This window comes from Gobio gobio, assembly GCF_949357685.1.
Source record: "Gobio gobio genome assembly, chromosome: 17".
NCBI lineage: Eukaryota > Metazoa > Chordata > Actinopteri > Cypriniformes > Gobionidae > Gobio > Gobio gobio.
This window is the reverse complement of record NC_137110.1, coordinates 37,399,626-37,416,717: the sequence shown is the minus strand read 5'-3', so window position 1 is coordinate 37,416,717 and position 17,092 is coordinate 37,399,626. Positions and strand designations below refer to the sequence as shown.

The window sequence follows — 17,092 nt, the reverse complement described above, 5'->3', positions numbered from 1 at the left end:
TTATATCACAAGTCTTGTCGCCTTGATAATATTTATTGATAGCAACGTAGGGAAAATATGACTGACAAGAATGTTATCGCTGCACGTGAGACTGCACTGAATTTGAAGTTGGTGATGTCATTCCAGGCATGGATGAGATGCGTGAGAGGAGGCTGTCGGTAAAGACTTTGGGGGAGATCCCTCAAAACTTGAAATCAATGAAAGCGGCTTAAATTAAACTTCACGCTGGTCCGAACACTTCTGACAGCTGGGCACTCAAATGTTCATTCTATATTGTGTGTTTGCGAGATCTGTCATCTTTCTAAAAGCCGACAATGAACATACAAAGTTGAATTCCAAAATGGTTGCAGAGGTTGTTGTTGCACTGTTGGCTGTTGTCATGTCCCCCCAGTGCCTGTAGTTGTGCTGTAAGAAGCCTCGCATCCGATGACTAAACCAACACCCCCTTCTCTTTGTGTACGGCTAGTTTTATCTCAATATTCCACAAAGATGTGCCAGTAGGATTCGTACAAAATTATATCGACGCGTTAAAAAACTAAATCTGCTAGCGTTACGTGGAAAGGTAGAGGCGGAATATCCCCGCTGAGAGTAATAGCCGTCGACCGTATGAAAAGATCAGCGTAGCTTGTTTAGCACAGGCCGCAGTGATCGGAGGCTGAGCTGCTGCCGGGAAGCAACGGACTCAAGTAAAGGCGGAAGACCGCTTATCACGCACTGCAAGGCGGGTGCCTCGTTACTCGACTCGGGGGGGATTCTGGAAGTTTCACAGGCCAACGGTAACTACGAATTGCGCAGAAATAAAGAAATGTTTGTCGTCAAAATGTGTATCTGATACAAATTTTTATGGTAATATTACTAAAACGTAAACTCACGAAACTAATCACAATTTAACTAATAAATACAACCCCGAAACTTTCAAATGTCTCCGGTCGTCGACAACGGATATTCTCGTTTGACAGGTATTTTGCTCATTATCGGTCCTGATTGTCTCTCGCACTTAAAAATATTCCGATGACCGTTACAAAGTTTCGAAATATTTGTACGACGCAACAAAGAAATAGATTCTGCCGCTCTGATTTTGACTCTATCTTCCGGAAAAAGAATTAAAATGTTTCTACAGGCGCTACACCCAACTTGCTCAATCCTTGCCTCAAAAGTAACTGATAGTGCTGCCCAAGTACATGATAGAGTAGTAGGCGGGTTGTCCACCGTCCCCTTGCGTTTTCAAAGTTGCTTTGCATGTCAAGCGTATTGTACTGTGCCCAAACACTTTTACGATCCATTTTATGATTTAGTGTTTCACCTGCTAAAATCTCTGCTTACACCAGCTGTTTTTCTCAAGTGTCATTGATTGCTTAAAACGGGCTACTTTTACATCTTCCTGTCACTTTAGTATTTAATGGTTTGTTCTGTTTATGCTGAGCAGCCTACCACACACTGCATACTTTCATGAGTGCTTTGAAATGCAGAGTTCAGATTTGTTAGGTTTTGGAGGTGACTGCAACATAAATATTTAAAGCTATTTTAAATGGGATGTCCCTTGACCTGCCGATAAGTGTCTTTTTTATATTCATGGTTTTATTATAGTTGTTTGATAGCTGTATAGTAAGTACAGATGCATAACCTTCATGGTTTTTATACGTTGGTGTGTGCTGGAAACTCACTAAGAAGGAGCACAATAATAATGGAAGAGCTGAGAGGTTTGATTTCTGTGCTCTTCAAATGTCAACTATCATTATGTCTCTGGAAACTTTACAGTTTAGGGGAGCTGTAGGGAAAACTGGAGCTTCCTGTGATTGAGATTAATATAATGAAGATTACAGTAAAGGCTGGAATACACTACACTGAAGAGATTTTAAAGCACTAGGCATTATACACTTGCCGACTTTGTAAATGGTTAGAGAAAAACTGAGCATCACACATGAAACTGACTGAGGATCACACACTACACCAGACTTTAAAGTCATTTTGAACACAAAAAACGAATGCAAAAACGTGCACCTAGTTTCAAGGAGATGCTTGGACAAATGAAAATATGTGACAATATCATTCTTTGAAATCTGAGAGAGAAAAAAAACAACTGCCCAAAATCTGCAGAAATGGGGCAAAAGTAATGTTGTGTATTTCAGCCTTAAAAGTATAGTGCATTTTATACCTGATAAATATCTATTGTATTGTTGTACAATTAATTTATTTATATATATATATATATATATATATAAAACATTTAAATAATTTAGAATGTAAAGCAGAAGCTGAATTAAAATTTTGGTAGTTGACTCAATGCTTTCGTCACACTTTTGTCTCATTCACATTCTGTTTTTTTCCCCCTTCATCAGCTGATGTTCCGTAGAGTTCCAGCCCTGGGATGTATGAAGGCAAACACATCCACTACTCGGAGGTGGACCACAAGCCTCTGTGTTCATATAGTCCAAAGCTTTGCAAGCAGCGCAGGCTCAATGGTTATGCTTTCTGCATCCGCCATGTGCTTGAGGACCGGACCGCTCCCTTCAGGCAGTGTGAATATGTAGCCAAGTACAATAGCCAGCGTTGCACCAACCCAATACCCAAGGCTCATGATCGCAAGTAAGTTTGTGGATTAACAAATGTTTAAAGAAAAGATGTGCATGTTTCAAGAGTACTGGAAACAATCTGTTTGTCTTTTAGGTATTGTAATAGTCACCTTCAGGTTATGGGTGTCCTCCCCAAGAAGGAGCGAAAGAAGAAACAAGATACCATTGAGTCTTTGGCCCTCAAAATTACCGTTCCATCCCTGGCTCTGAAAACACACAACGGTCTTGAGCTTTTACCTCCATCCCCACCACCCTCCCTGGCTTGTCTACTCCCCTCAGATCCCTTCGCCTTTTGCAGGGGAGAAAAAATGTTCAAATCAAGTGGCACATTCCTGAAGAAACCCCAAGAAAGCCAAGCTCTGAACCATAAGCAGAAACCGCAAGATCACAGTGTGGATCCAGCCTTCCCAAACCATCTCAGAACCTCCTCTCTTTCTTCAACCCTTCCACGTCCTTGTCTCCCTCCTCCACAGACTGGAAGAACCACACAAACACCCATAGTTCCCTCCTCCCCTCAAACAGCAACCCTACAAACTCCTGCAGTTCGTTCAGGTTCATTATTCAAAACCTCATCAACACTTCCGGAGAGCCATAAGGGCTCAATAGACACGGCTCCAACTGATAACAAAATTAAACTGGACCTTAATCATGCGTTTGATAAAAAGGTTGCCCCTGCAGCTGCGCTTATGGCACCAAGCCGTGATGACATGCATAGACGATTAATAAAAATGCAGCAACGTGCTCCATGTTTGCAGAAGTTCCACAGATTGATGGACCAACACGAGGGGAGGTGCCAAGACCTGAACCCACATTTAGGTAGGTAATTGTGACCTGAGATTTTAACATTTTAAAATGAGTCTAGCTTTAGTTTGTTTTAATGACAAACACAGCTTGTGTTCTAGGGCTTGATTGGTCAGAAGACAGTGAAGAGGAAGATGGAGACTTGGGGAAACTAGTGTCATATCAATGCCAGAGACTACAAGAGAAGCACTTTGAGGAAAGGTACAGTAATCCATCAGTCTGACAATCATCCATCCACCACCTATTTTAATGCCAAACACAAAGATTAACCCACATTATAGTGCAGAGCTCTGAATACTTGATTCTGATTGGTCAATTGTGGTATTCTGCAGCTACATTTTTTATATAATGACTGATAAAATGCAACTTCTCCTATCACTACATGGCTTCTTTCTCACACAATATAATAATTGAATTTAAAATCTCCTTTCACATGAAAGGGTAAAGTACAAATATAATTTGGACTTTCAATTGCTTCAGTAGCTGGGATTCCATCCAAATGTGAAGCGAGTCTTTTCAAAGTTCACAAAAAAATAAAACAAACAAACATGCGAAATAGGTGCAGTTCCATCAAGTTGTTTGAGCAGATGATGGTGGTATTGGTAACCTAGTAACCAACAGTAAATAAAACACCATCAGCAGAAACAGCTGATTATTCATGTGGGAATTTATTTTTATTATATTGTGTGTTTTATCCGCATTAACTCGCCTCAAGCGAGTGTAAAAACTTTTTTGTGAGAATTAAGGGATTTCTTTTTTCCAAAATTTGCCGTTTCCATCGCTCATTTCTGATGTGGTACTTCAAAATGCGAATAAAAACAAGGTGATGGAAACACAACAAGTGATCTTTTAAAGTAATGTTTGGAAGGTAAAAACTAGAGCAGTGGTTCTCAACCTTTTTGACTCCAAGGCCACTATTGTTCACAACAATATTTGAAGGCCTGACATTCCTAGATTCTGTAAATTAAATAGCAAGAATTTGAATATTCTGAATGTTCCCACTCTTTTTAACCAAATAATTTGCATGGCTTTTTGTTCATTGTGTACTGGATAAGGATTAATTAATAGGAATATTTGTTAAACTTTTAGTTACTAATTTCTACCTGATAAAATATTTTAGAATTTGTCATACTGTAAACAGGGTTCCCACACTTCTTGAAAGTACTTGAAAAAAATGTAATTTCAGACACATGGATTCAAGGCCTGGAAAGTATTTGAAAACAAATATAGGTCATTGAAAGTGCTTGAATTAAATTTGAAAAATGTTTTGTTTTGAATGGTGTTATTTCAAAAATGTTCCTACTTTGTGCTTTTAAAGACAGAATGAAACGTTGCTTATGTTCGGGGGGTGGAGAGGTAGCGGGAAAAAAACTTGAACCGATGGAGAGCAGTTCATACACTTGCTTAAAAAAAAAGAAAAGTTGCGATTTTCTAGGCCGATATGGCTAGCCTAGGAACTATACTCTCATTCCTGCGTAATAATCAAGGAACTTTGCTGCCGTACTTTGGGTGCAGCGAAGCAATGATATTACGCAGCACCTGAAAATAGGCTAACTTCTGTCAACATAACCAACGTGACAACCTGCTGTCACAGAGAGAGTGCTGGGGACTATTTTCAGAAGCTGTGTAATATCATTGTGTCGCTGCACCCATGGTACGGCTCAAAGTTCCTTGATTATTACGCAGGAATGAGAATATAGTTCCTAGCCATATCGGTCTAGAAAATCACAACTTTTAATTTTCCGTCAGTCTTAGTACACGATGTAACTATACACATCACAACATGTAAATAGGAAAATGTTGATGTTATTTTGTCACTTATTGAGCAGTAGGCTAGATGGAGCCATTTACCTCCAGTCTTTGTGCTAAGCTAGGCTAGCGGTGGGTGTGTCAGACAGAGTTGAGACACAACCAGACACGGAGATGAGAATGGTATGCATGAACTTATCTAACTCGGTGAATAAGCTGAAGTCCCAAAAAGTCAGCATGTTCCTTTAAATAGCCTACTTTAAGAGGTCTTTTGTGATACTACATATGCTGGGTTATGAATCTGATAGGTGCTTGAAATAAAATAAATGGTGCTTGAAAAAGTCCTTGAATCTGGTGTTCATGAAAGAGTGGGAACCCTGTGTAAATACAAATTTATACAAACTATTTATTCATTATAAAATGCCCTTTTTTTTTAAATTTACATGACTTTTTTCAGGCCTAGAAATGACCTAAAATTAGGCTTCCTCAAAAATCCAGGTTTTTTAAGACTGGGGAAACCCTGGTTCTTCAAAGAAAAAGAAAAAAAAAACAGTTGTAGAGAGGGTAAAATAAAATAAGAAATATCTTGTGTTTTTGTTGTTTTAGCTTATTTCAATGCTTGCTTTGTCATCTTTAGGCCCCCTGGTTGAGAACCACTGACCTAGAGCAAGTGTTTGCAAACCTTTTCATGCTCTGATCCACGAAGAGAGATAAAAATCAATCTTAAGACCCACTACATTTTTTTTGTTGAGTAAAATATTTATTAGCCAAATTAATAGCAGCCTTCAGGTCAGTAAGTATGTTCATTCAGTGTGATTCTTTTTGAATGCTTCATTTAAAGAACCGACGATAATAGTAATAATTATCTGGGTGCTGAGAACACTGCAGTGATCTGTGACACACTTGAATTTGCATGGCATGAATATTAATACTTATTTCCACTCAGTGACCCACCAGTGTATCGCAACCCACAGTTTGAAAACTGCTGATCTAGAGAATTCTCTTTCCCGTCTCACAGTGCCAGCAGTTCCCGTGCTGGGCGTTTGGCAGGCTTCTGCTCATACCTGAGACAAAAACACACGCACCTTTGCAGGGAGCAGAGGGGCTTCAGGAGAGAGAAGAGATCCCAGCATGCCCTTCGTAAGGCCCTGCTGCAGGCAGCGAGAGAGGAACCTCACCACACCGCACAGCTTATTCAGGAACAACATAATGAGACCTCCACACCCTCCAGGTAAAAATACACATGCATTCGGGGTGTATCCCCGATACGTTATATTGATGCGATGATGTATTGATGCAATGCATACAATATCAGTAACTTTTCAACATCGTTGAGTGCCTCATTTTATTGTGTATGTCTTAATGGGCATACTAGATTTGCACATTTTAGAGAGCACAGAAGCCTGAAAGACTTGGTTGACTGTTGTCTTTGCTCAAGCCAATGATGAGCTCTCATCAGACGATTGATGATCTCATGTGCGACTTCATTGTTTTGTTGTGAATGTGCCTATTGGGATACAGCATTTGCAATTTTAAGAGAATTCAATTAAATGTTCATGTTATATTTTAGCTGCATTTGTGAGTTAAAGAGGATCTATTATGCTTTACATTTTCAACTTTCTTTAGTGTGTGTAATGTTGCTGTTTGAGTGTAAAAAATATTGTGTTTCTGAACTCCCTGAAACACTTCAATTGTAGTCATGAGTTTTATTCCGGACGTAGAAGTCACAATTTTCCTCGTAAATAATTCCCGCCCAAGCCATAAAAAAAGGGGAGGAGGCCTGAGTTGTGTTTGTAGTGTGTTTTTCCACCCCAGGCCTAATGCGGTTATGGTAAGGGCGTGACATTTTAGAAACTTACTCAAATCAGTTGACCAATCACAACACACTGATCCAGCTGGCCAATCAGCGCACATTGTGCTTTTCAGAAGGAAAAGAAGCCCCTCCTTCTGAAAAGCACAATGTGCGCTGATTGGTCTGAACAGAGCGTTACTGACAGACTGGAAAGAGAGGTGCTGCAACTGTGTAAACTGTGTGAGAAATAAGTTGTTTTTTTAACGTTCAAGCATGAAAACCATCAGAGTAGACCCTAAAAACAAAATCAAGACTTTGTAAAAATGCATAATAGGTCCTCTTTCAAAAAAAGTAACTAGTGACTGGTAAAAAAGGCACATAATATCCGAGCAATTGATAGATCAATCGCAGGCCCCTGAATCCTATCAATTCCTAATGGTATCTCTCCAAGAATTGAGATATCATCGAATATCGTATCGCTGACTAAGAGAATCAGTACCAGATCTATAAGGTATTCTGATGAAACGTCCGATTTACACCTCTGATGTGCTCGACATGTTTTCATGTTTCTTTAGTTGTTTTCTTATGTTTTGATTCCACAGCACTGCAGTACCATTGGCTGGAGATGACTCAGGTTTGTGTTTGGCTATCGTGAAAGGTGAAGACTGCAGAAATTCAGCCTTACCGTTCACCAGGCACTGCTTTCAACGTATCCTCTCAAAGTAGCTATTCTTTGAATTAGTCAGAGCAACTCAAATCTACCTATGAAACAATAGCAGACTTGCTTTTGGCTGTTCATCTGCATTCAGAACGATTTTCCCTGTGAACCATCTGCTTTGGTGATTGACTAACGTTTTACGATTTTCTGCGTTCCCTGTGTTGTGTCCTTAATGGCACTCTGTAGATATCCTTCAGAACCATTCACAGCAGCTGTTCTCAAGCTGCACTGCTCGCTTTGCAGATGGAGCTCAGTGTTCCATCCCTGTCTTTGACATCACGCACCAGACGCCACTTTGTGATGAGCATGCCAAGAAAATGGTGAGAAACAGAAGACTATTTCATTGCGTAATAAACTTTTGCTAGTAACTAATTTATCCATATGTGCGCTAATGGTACTTTACAGGACAATTTCCTTCGAGGTGATATCAGCCGGAGAACGTACCACCACCACCAGCAGATTCAGAGGCACAGGCCACTGAAGAAAGCCAAGCCTCCAGCACTCAGTAAGAAGCATAAGAAGAAAGGCAAGCGAGGAGCACCAAAGCGCCCTCAGAAACCCATTCCTCCTGCGCTACCCCAAGGCAACCTGGGAATGCCTTCCATTTTGTGCCTGCCCACTCAGCCTTCTGGCATAAGGTGAAAGCCGAGTGTGTTTGCGTGTGTATTTGTGTGTGTCTGTGACTGCGCACTCATTGTCTTTGTGTTTTGCAGGAGCCCTTTAACTCCCGATTTAAGTGCAGATGAATTTCCAGATGACATCACCAATGACATCAGTGACATTCCACATGACCTAGAGTTGAATCAGGAGGATTTCTCAGATGTTCTCCCTCGACTCCCGGACGACTTGCAGGATTTTGATCTTTTTGAAGGTAATAGTGCTATAATATTAGGGCAGGGTGTCAGTTCAGATTTTTAGATTTGATTAGATTCTGATTCATTTCTGTATATTTCAGTAATAATGTCTATTTTGCTTTTGGAAACAATATTCCATTTATTCATTCATTTATTCAAGGAAATTTAAATTGTAGGTAACACTTTAGTTTAGGGTCCAATTCACCCTTCGCCGGGAGTTTGATTGACAGTGATCTGACCAATCATAATCTGCCATCCGCTGAATCTGCCATTTTTGTTGAGACTTAGTTTCATATTAAAAGTAATGTCAGTGCGTTGTCAGTATCCTCTTTGCTCTGCGATGTGTTTTTCACTGCGTCAACGTGTGGTGTGAGAGCGCGGCTTGTCGGTCATAGCAACAGTAACTAAAGGGGGCGGGTCTTTGCGAACGGTCAATTCTCTCTATTAACTTGTTGCTTATTAGCATGCATTTTACTAGGATATTGGCTGTTTATTAGTACTTTTAAAGCGCATATTAATGCCTTATTCTGCATGACTTTATTCTACATTTCTAATCCTACCCAATTACTAAACGTAACAACTACCTTACTAACAATTAATTAGCCTTAATTAGGAGTTTATTGAGGCAAAAGTCATAGTTAATAGTTAGTTAATAGTGAGAATTGGACCCTAATCTAAAGTGTGACCAAATTGTACAACAGGCCATGTATAACATGCTATTTAACAGATAAACAACCAAAAAGTTATGTGTAAAACTATCATTACATAATGTATAATATACCACTGTATTATATATAAATTATTATATATAAAAGGAAAATTGATGCTGCCTATCTGGCTCACACTAAGGCCATGGACACTTGGTGTCTTGCTAGCCAATTAGAAATGAATGTCGCTAAGACAAAATAACTATATATGTGCACAAAACGAGACATGATGATCCAGTCAATTTCATTTGAGGGTCAACAAGTTGAAATTGTGGAGAGTTTTAAATGCCTGGGCTCAATTCTGGACTCAAAAGTGAGCTTTGTTGAAAATTCAGAGTATATTTTCAAAAGATGCTCGCAGCGACTATTTCTTCTTAGAAAACTCAGTGGCCTTGGGGTTAGTCAGCATATTTTAGAACTGGTGTACAAATCCATTGTAGAAAGTGTAACCTGTAGATCTAAGAACAAACTTAACAGAATTGTGTCTATGGCAAGTAAAATAGTTGGTAGACCACTGAAGCCCTTAACACAACTTTGTTGAAAGGGCAAAGAAGGCGGCGAGAGGTATCCTTGCAGAAAGCTCTCACCCTCTCTTTAGTCAATTTGAGCCCTTGAAATCAGGAAGGCGGTATAGAACCCCTCTAGCAAACAAAAATGTGTTTAAGAGGTCTTTCCTTCTAAATGCCATTCAAATTCTCAACTCCACAAGTGACTGATAAATCGAATGAATTTTTATTTATGTTATGTGAATCTATCTGTGTTTTACTTTAGTTTTTTCTTAACATTGCCTGTCTAGTTATTTTATGTGTTGGTTAAGTCAAAGACAAATTTCCACCTTGGTGGACAGTAAAAGAAATACAAATATAAAGTATATATACACACTATTTTTCAAACGTTTGGGGTCGGTAAGATTTTTTTATGCTTTTAAAAGTCACTTATACTCACCAAGGCTGCATTTAATTAATCCAAAATACATTAAAACAGTGATATTGTGAAACTTTATTACAATTTAAAAAAAGCTTTTCTGTTTTAATATATTTTAAAATGTAATTTATTACTGTGATGGCAAAGCTGAATTTTCAGCATCATTACTCCAGTCTTTAGTGTAACATGATCCTTCAGAAATCATTCTAATATGCTGGTTTGGTGCTCATGAGACATTCCTTATTATTATCAATGTTTTAAAACAGTTGTGCTGCTTAATAGTTTTGTGGAAACCATGAAAATGATTCTTTGCCGATTGTAAAATTCGAATTTGAAATCTTTTTTCTTTATTGCCTCTTTTGAACAATTATTTAATGCATCCTTGCTGAATAAAAGTATGAATTCCCTTTGAAATTTCTGGCCCCAAACACTTGAACAATTATATTTGAAACTAATTGTTTAAAATATTCCTTCACTAACAGTAATAACTTAATTTAGTGGTCCATCAAACTGATTCAAATCTTTTTGAATGATTTATTAAGATGACAGCAAGAGTTTGTGATTGAGACTACACTGGTTTCACTGTGTTATCATGCACAGCCACAAGAACAACTCAATAGAAGACCTGTTTTTATGCTTTTATTTTGTGTTTTTTCTGCAAACTTAGGATAAATATGATCTATTCTGCTGTGTGGGACTGCAGGAAATAGAGTAATTCAGGCATAGAGTAAAAGATTGGGATTTTAAGAATTTATATTTTTACCCTTATACCCTTTATTATTCTGTAATTCATGTTTATTTGTCATATAGGTAAGAATAGTGAGCTGTTGCCCACCTCCGAGGAAGCAGAGGAATTGGTTCGCGTTCTGCAGGCCATGAGCTCGTACCCAGAATCCCTTGCATGTCTAAGCGGAATGGCTGAGCTTGGTCCCGTAGAAGGGGTAGATTGTCGTAGCATGCCGGGGGGAGTCGTGGATCTACTGAGTGCGCGGCTATCTGCTGAGACTCTTTCCAGCCTGGAGCTGGACCCCAGTCTGCTCCCCACCTCTGAAGACGCTTTCCCCCCATCACCTCCATCACCACAGCCCCCTCTGACTCCTCCATCCTCTGTGGGGCATCTCACAGACAGCACATACCCACAGAGACAACCTCATCTCCTAGCTAAGATGGATAACTCCAAAGCAGATCTGAGTGATCTGCCCCTTGGCAAGGACGAGGACATCTCTCATGGCTCCTGGGGCGTTCTCGCCCTTCCCCTCAGCGACTCCTCACAGTTTCACAGCCTTATTTCCTCGGACGGCCTGCTGATGTCCACAGCCCTCTCGACGCCAATGACCCCCGTGCCCTCAGCCCCCTGTCAGCCCAGTTCGGCCCTCTCCGCTTTGCACCAGAGCAGCCAAACTGTCCCCATCACTCGCTCCACACCCGCATCCTCACCCTCATCGCCAACGTCCCAAACCAAGCACCTTCTCCCCCCACTGTTCAATCACTGTGGGATCCCAGCAGACTTACAGCCGCACCACAGTACACCGGCGCCCCCTATGGACCAGGCCTGAACTGCAGGCAGAACCAATTTAATTGCTACAGTCGCAGTGTTCAGGGAACATGTTGCAGGTATTTTTTTTTCTTCTCCAAATGTCAGGGTCATTGTGTTTGTCTCTTTAGTCCTCTGCATCTTTTTCCCTCACAAAGAAAGAACATCAAGCAATAAATTTCCTTGTTGGCGTAAAATAGTTGCTTTTTTCAAAAAGCAAAACATAGATGGATTTTAGCCATTAATATCCTTGTATCCTTAAACACATATTTAATATATTTATAGAGTAGCAGTCTTCACAACTAGTTTTATTGATGAGTGAAAATGTGTGGTAACTGGTGAAAATGTGGTTCTTGTTTAGAGGTAATGGGCAAGCTTGTCAGTGGCAAACACAAGGGGAAAGGTGTCATGGTTGTATCACTATTTTGTCCCGTGTGATGATTAAAAAGCTCATTGTTTTGGCAGATGGTGTTTATGTGCTTTTAGTAGCCGTTAAACTATGGGGTCTTGCTCTAAGTGTAAGTGCCTGCCATAAAAGCTGTGTAACACCTTTATAATTAGTGTATTGCAAATCAACAAAAATTACACTTTGTGTTGTCACTTAGTAAAAACCTGTGAATGCACAAAATTACACTCCTGAAAATATTAAGAGGCATTTACTCCCTGTTTTTGAATCCTCACGCAAGTAATTACCTTCTCACGTTACCGTAAAGTTACTTCAGAGTGTTAAACTTTGATTCTGAGTGTTCGATGTGCTCCTGTGTAAGGCCGTTAGCTGAAGTGATAGCAGTTGTGGGAAATAAATGGTGTAAAGCTATAGTTGGTTATCCTGTCATGGCTTTTAAAGAGAGTAGTTATGATGCCTTTACCCTCATGTCATGCCATGTCTACATTTGCATTTTCCCATTTATGTTCTTTGCAGATGCTTTCTTACCAAAGCAGCTTCCAAGAAAGCCTCTTTTTATGTCCACAACAGAAAATATCTATATATCAGTATATCGAACTGAACCAATATAATGAAATCATGTTTGGGCAGTTAAGCTTTTAAAGAGAACTGTTAAGTATAACCTTGATTCGATATCATTATAAAATGAATAATGATGTAAAATTGTGGTTTGGGTAGACTTGCCGTTGTACTGGATAATGCTGCTTTTATCAACAGGCATACTGACAGATATCCTTGCACACAGAGGGTCGTCTCATATACTTTTTATACTTATTCACTGAATGTATCAAGTCAACAAAAAAAAAGTTTATTATAACCTATTAAAATGTTATGGTCCTCTTCTTTGTTCAAGGTATTTTTATGTCTTGACATGTTTACTTTTGTTACTTAAGTGCTTGGATGTGGGCGTGTGTGTAGACAATGTGTAAGAGAAATTCTATTTGTTTTATTTGAAATGTGTGAATTAAAACTGCTATGACCACGGTTTTTTGTGCACTCATTATTTCAATGTGTTGTCAGCGGCAATTTGTAAGTTTTGTGTTGCAAATAATACGCTGTGATGACACTAAAAGACTATATCTGGATTAGGTCAGTCTATGGACAAACTAAAAAGTACCAGGCATCGAGATGATTCATAACATATAAGCCCTATGGCTGGTTTTCTAAAGAGATTATAACTGTAAAATAGAAGCTTTTAAATTGTAATCTTTAACTCATTTGAATGGAATCACTGGACTTTCACCATGCCAATGACAACATTACTTGAAAAACGGCAGAGGGCGCCAAATCATTATAAAATGCTTCAGTCTTTTGCAATGAGGATATTAGATAGGGATTTTGATTCGTTTAATTACCTTTTATGTGCCGATTATATCCCAATTCACAAGTAAATACACGTCTTTTTGTCCGTTGAATGATTCCCTTAACCGATTAGTTAAAAGGCCAAGATGAGTCTGATTATTAAGATGAGTTTGCGTGTCTACAAGCTGCTGTGAAACTCGAGAAATGACAACAAAACATGTTTGTCTCATTTGACCGAATTTTAGGCAATCGAGATGACACAAAATGTCCCAGTTATTGTCAAGTAAAATGTATTCGTTCAACCAATGAAATGCTCCTGCAACTCGGGATCGAGTCTCACTGTCATGAGATAGCCTACTATATTCTGACCTGAAAATAATTTTCTGTGATGATATTTAAAGGAGTTCACCCAAAAATGTGTTAATCACACAAAAAATGCTGTCATTAATTTCTTACTTAAAAAGTTAACAGTTTGAAAAGCTGTCATGTCCCTAAGTGATGTCGCTTGTTTGGTTTCCTTCAGCTGTTTAAAATCTAAATGAAATCCCATATTCACAAATTAATCACTTTGATATAATCAAAATCATATTTTTTTTGCACAAAAAAAAGAAAAGAAAAAAAGTTTACGGTTCAGTTTGATTCATTCGGGCAGTTCGCGCTAAATCATTTTTCCAGCAGTTTCTTACACCGTCCGTTACAATATACTTCGTGTCAAAAAAGACCACCCGGGGCGGATATTTAGCCTACCAAAAATACAAAGGAGGAAAGGAAACTTTCAAATGTTCTAGAAGTTATGGTTTGTCAGCGATGAAGCGCAGCTCTTCATTGCGCATGCGGCTTGTTTACTTTTGATAAAGACAATTTATTGAAGAACCCGTCTAAAAATATGAGGGCACTTTTTAGGTGGGGGAGGGATTCGTTTAATACTATAGATTCGTTCACTAACGAAACACCACTAATTGACAAGTTGGAGTAAAGTATTGATAATTTGTCTGATAAACTGACATCTCGAAATTGGTCAGCACATTTACCATGAAACAAGCGACGATACTGCACATAAAGACAGTACGGACGCAAATCAATTTTCTTTCATCATCTCAACGCTAAGAGGGGCGCGAGGATGCTCCTCCGCGCGAGCCCGGGGCTCTGGCGTTACCTAGCAACGGCTCCCATACTGTACTCCCGCTCCAAGTGCCTGGCTGCTTCGACTCTGCCTCTGTTTCTATTTCTGTTGTAGCGTTGCAGTCACAGTCTGCTAAAACATTCATAGCACAGTCCTCTTAGCATGTGGCTTCTGCGGTAATGTTTCAGTTTGAAGCACTACCCTACCCAACGCGCCGCGGAGTGAAAGTGACAAATGGCGCGTCAAATGATGGGCGACAGACCAGTTAATCATGGTCTGCCGTCTCCGGGGACGAGCTGATTGATTCCGATGTAATGGATGTTATTATGGCCAGTGACACGACAACTGCGACCTCGTGCACGGACGTGTTTCCCACATAACAATTGTTGAAGCAGGTGCCGAGAAAATGTGATTACACGGTTTCTCTCGCGTTTTTTAGTAAGGGAACGAGCAGAGCTGAAGGGGGAGGGAGAGGATGGAGAGACTGGCAGAGAGAAATGACAGTTGCATAAACTGTCACAGTGATGAGATCTTATCATTATGGCTCCAGATATGCCAGGGCTGCTGTTAGGCCATGACAAGGTTTAACGCCCCCATGATTCCACATGAACAGCTTCTACAAGCGCAATCGTCTGTGAGTATCAAAGTGGTCCAGGGCACAATGGTGCATCACACGCAGCCTATCTGTTAGCGTCAAGGCCTCTTGACCCACGGGCACTGAGGTAAACTGGTGAGCGAACGCATTGCACAATGCTTCAGAAAATCGATCGTGCTTAACTCCCACACAATTTTTCACTCCAATAACCAAATGTTTTTTTTAGCTGTAATGTTACCACAGCCTCTTTGTTGCTGTTGTTATAGCCTACGTCTGGGTTCACGTCTTGTGAGTTGATATTTCGATTTTCAAAAATCAAGACCTGCAACCTTTTTTAAATACATTTAAAGGCAGAGTAGCCTAGGTGATTTGTTCCAGAATTTTTTTGTTATGCTGGTTGAAAGTCTCTTCACATCCTGATAGCAATCAATCACCAAGTTAAGTGCACTTAGGGTTAGGGTCTAAATGTATTATATCTTCTGTGGAAGGTAGGACCATAAAATGTTCATCCAATCATTGCATTCGAAATGCAATATGTGTCCCACCTGTCTGTCATTCTGTTATTGTATTTAACACCAGTGCTAATATTCAACTCATTCGCTATGTGAATAAAGCTAATTTAGAGATGAGTTGTTTGCTAGTGTATGCCCAAGACGCCTTATCTTAGTAAGTCAGCTCACTCAGTGTAGTCTCATCTTAACTAATTACATTAGTTTGGTTGATTAATAAAAAACAACAATACAAAACAAATTTAAAGCAGACAAGGCAAATCTAGTCTGGTTACTCCTGGCACTTATGGTATTATCATGGCATAAATGATTGTCTGATCTTTGACACTATCACTGAAAAAAGTTAGTTTAGGATTTAATTTGAAACAATTCAGAAATTGCTAGTAAATTTAACAAATAATGACAAAGAAATGGCAAGCTGAAATAAACGTGAAATTTGAATGAAAACAGTCCAATAATCTGTTTTATTTACAACTTCAAAAAATATATTTTAGTGTAGTATTGTAGTAACATTATTATTATAATGTAATTACTAATTGAATTTAAATGTGTAAATCTTTTTCTACAAAATGTAGTACTTGTTACAAACAAAAAATTAAGACATTAAATGATGTCTTCATGAAAAATGAATATTGTTTTTCATATTTTCCTATCATTTTCACAATTGTACTTTTACAATGTCAATTCAAGTTTTTTTTTGTAGTGACACTACGGCCTAAAATTGCTGAACATCTCTCTGTAACAATTACATTTTTGTAAAAGATTTAAAAATATTATTAGACAAGCAATTATTTAAAGCAGCATTATTAGCAATGTAATTTTCTTTCAGTCTTTTTTCTCATCATTTTCTTTAATAACTAATATGTATGTACTAATCAAGCCTCTTTTCTTTCCTTCCATAGAACAATCAAGTGTTGGATGGGTGATCTGCCACAAACTGTCTCAAAAGTGCATCACCCGGATACAACCAGCTGGTAAATGGCACACTTCCGCTGAAACACACCTCAGAACAGACAGCACGTTGTTGTCCCTGCAGGGAACATCCACATGAACAGAGCATCCTGTTCCTACAGTTTGATGCTGCCCTCATGTCCATCCCGCCCTTAAGCCATTATCTAGCTGTGGCAAATGCCATCCTGTGCCAACCTCAAGAGTTATACAAGGAAAATAGCTTGGGACCCAGCAAATTAAACAGTAAAATTGCTATTGAACAGGGAAGGATAATAATTCGATTTTGATCTTATATGTGCCCAACACAAACAGATAAACACATACAGTTGACCCAGGCCAGACGTCTGTCTGGAGATTCTAACCATTTTTAAAATTGCAGAGATTTTATTGGGAGGTTGTTAGCAAAGGATTAGCCTTTGTTTATCTAAAATTAATGGGTAAGAGCCTTTCTCCATCTACTCCATCATCAAAGTAGTTCACTTTAAATGAGAGTGATTTAATTTTCACCATCGGAG

General features: G+C 39.1%; 1 protein-coding gene across 3 annotated transcripts; it reads left to right on the top strand.

The window, feature by feature from the left end:
* Nucleotides 1–396: 396 nt before the first annotated feature.
* ino80db (INO80 complex subunit Db) lies at nt 397–13,085 on the top strand. 3 transcript variants are annotated; one of them, XM_079841162.1, is made up of 10 exons: nt 397–456; nt 2,340–2,586; nt 2,668–3,389; nt 3,476–3,575; nt 6,142–6,354; nt 7,518–7,624; nt 7,820–7,953; nt 8,039–8,271; nt 8,347–8,504; nt 10,929–13,085. In XM_079841162.1, exons 2-10 carry the CDS (start codon nt 2,369–2,371, stop codon nt 11,672–11,674), a joined length of 2,631 nt encoding a protein of 876 aa, XP_079697288.1. In that variant the 5' UTR covers nt 397–456; nt 2,340–2,368; the 3' UTR covers nt 11,675–13,085. The 3 variants fall into 3 exon arrangements, with proteins under 3 accessions (XP_079697288.1, XP_079697287.1, XP_079697286.1); XM_079841161.1 differs by having other exon boundaries at nt 405–776; nt 10,929–13,084; XM_079841160.1 differs by having other exon boundaries at nt 417–776; nt 3,464–3,575; nt 10,929–13,083.
* The last annotated feature ends 4,007 nt before the right edge of the window (nt 13,086–17,092 follow it).

Excerpts from the sequence above, each read along its gene's own strand:
- ino80db (XM_079841160.1), top strand. The coding sequence starts at position 2,369 with ATGTATGAAGGCAAACACATCCACTACTCGGAGGTGGACCACAAGCCT. Across the intron at positions 3,576-6,141 it reads GAGAAGCACTTTGAGGAAAG|TGCCAGCAGTTCCCGTGCTG; the intron begins GTACAGTAATCC and ends CCCGTCTCACAG. Across the intron at positions 6,355-7,517 it reads GAGACCTCCACACCCTCCAG|CACTGCAGTACCATTGGCTG; the intron begins GTAAAAATACAC and ends TTGATTCCACAG.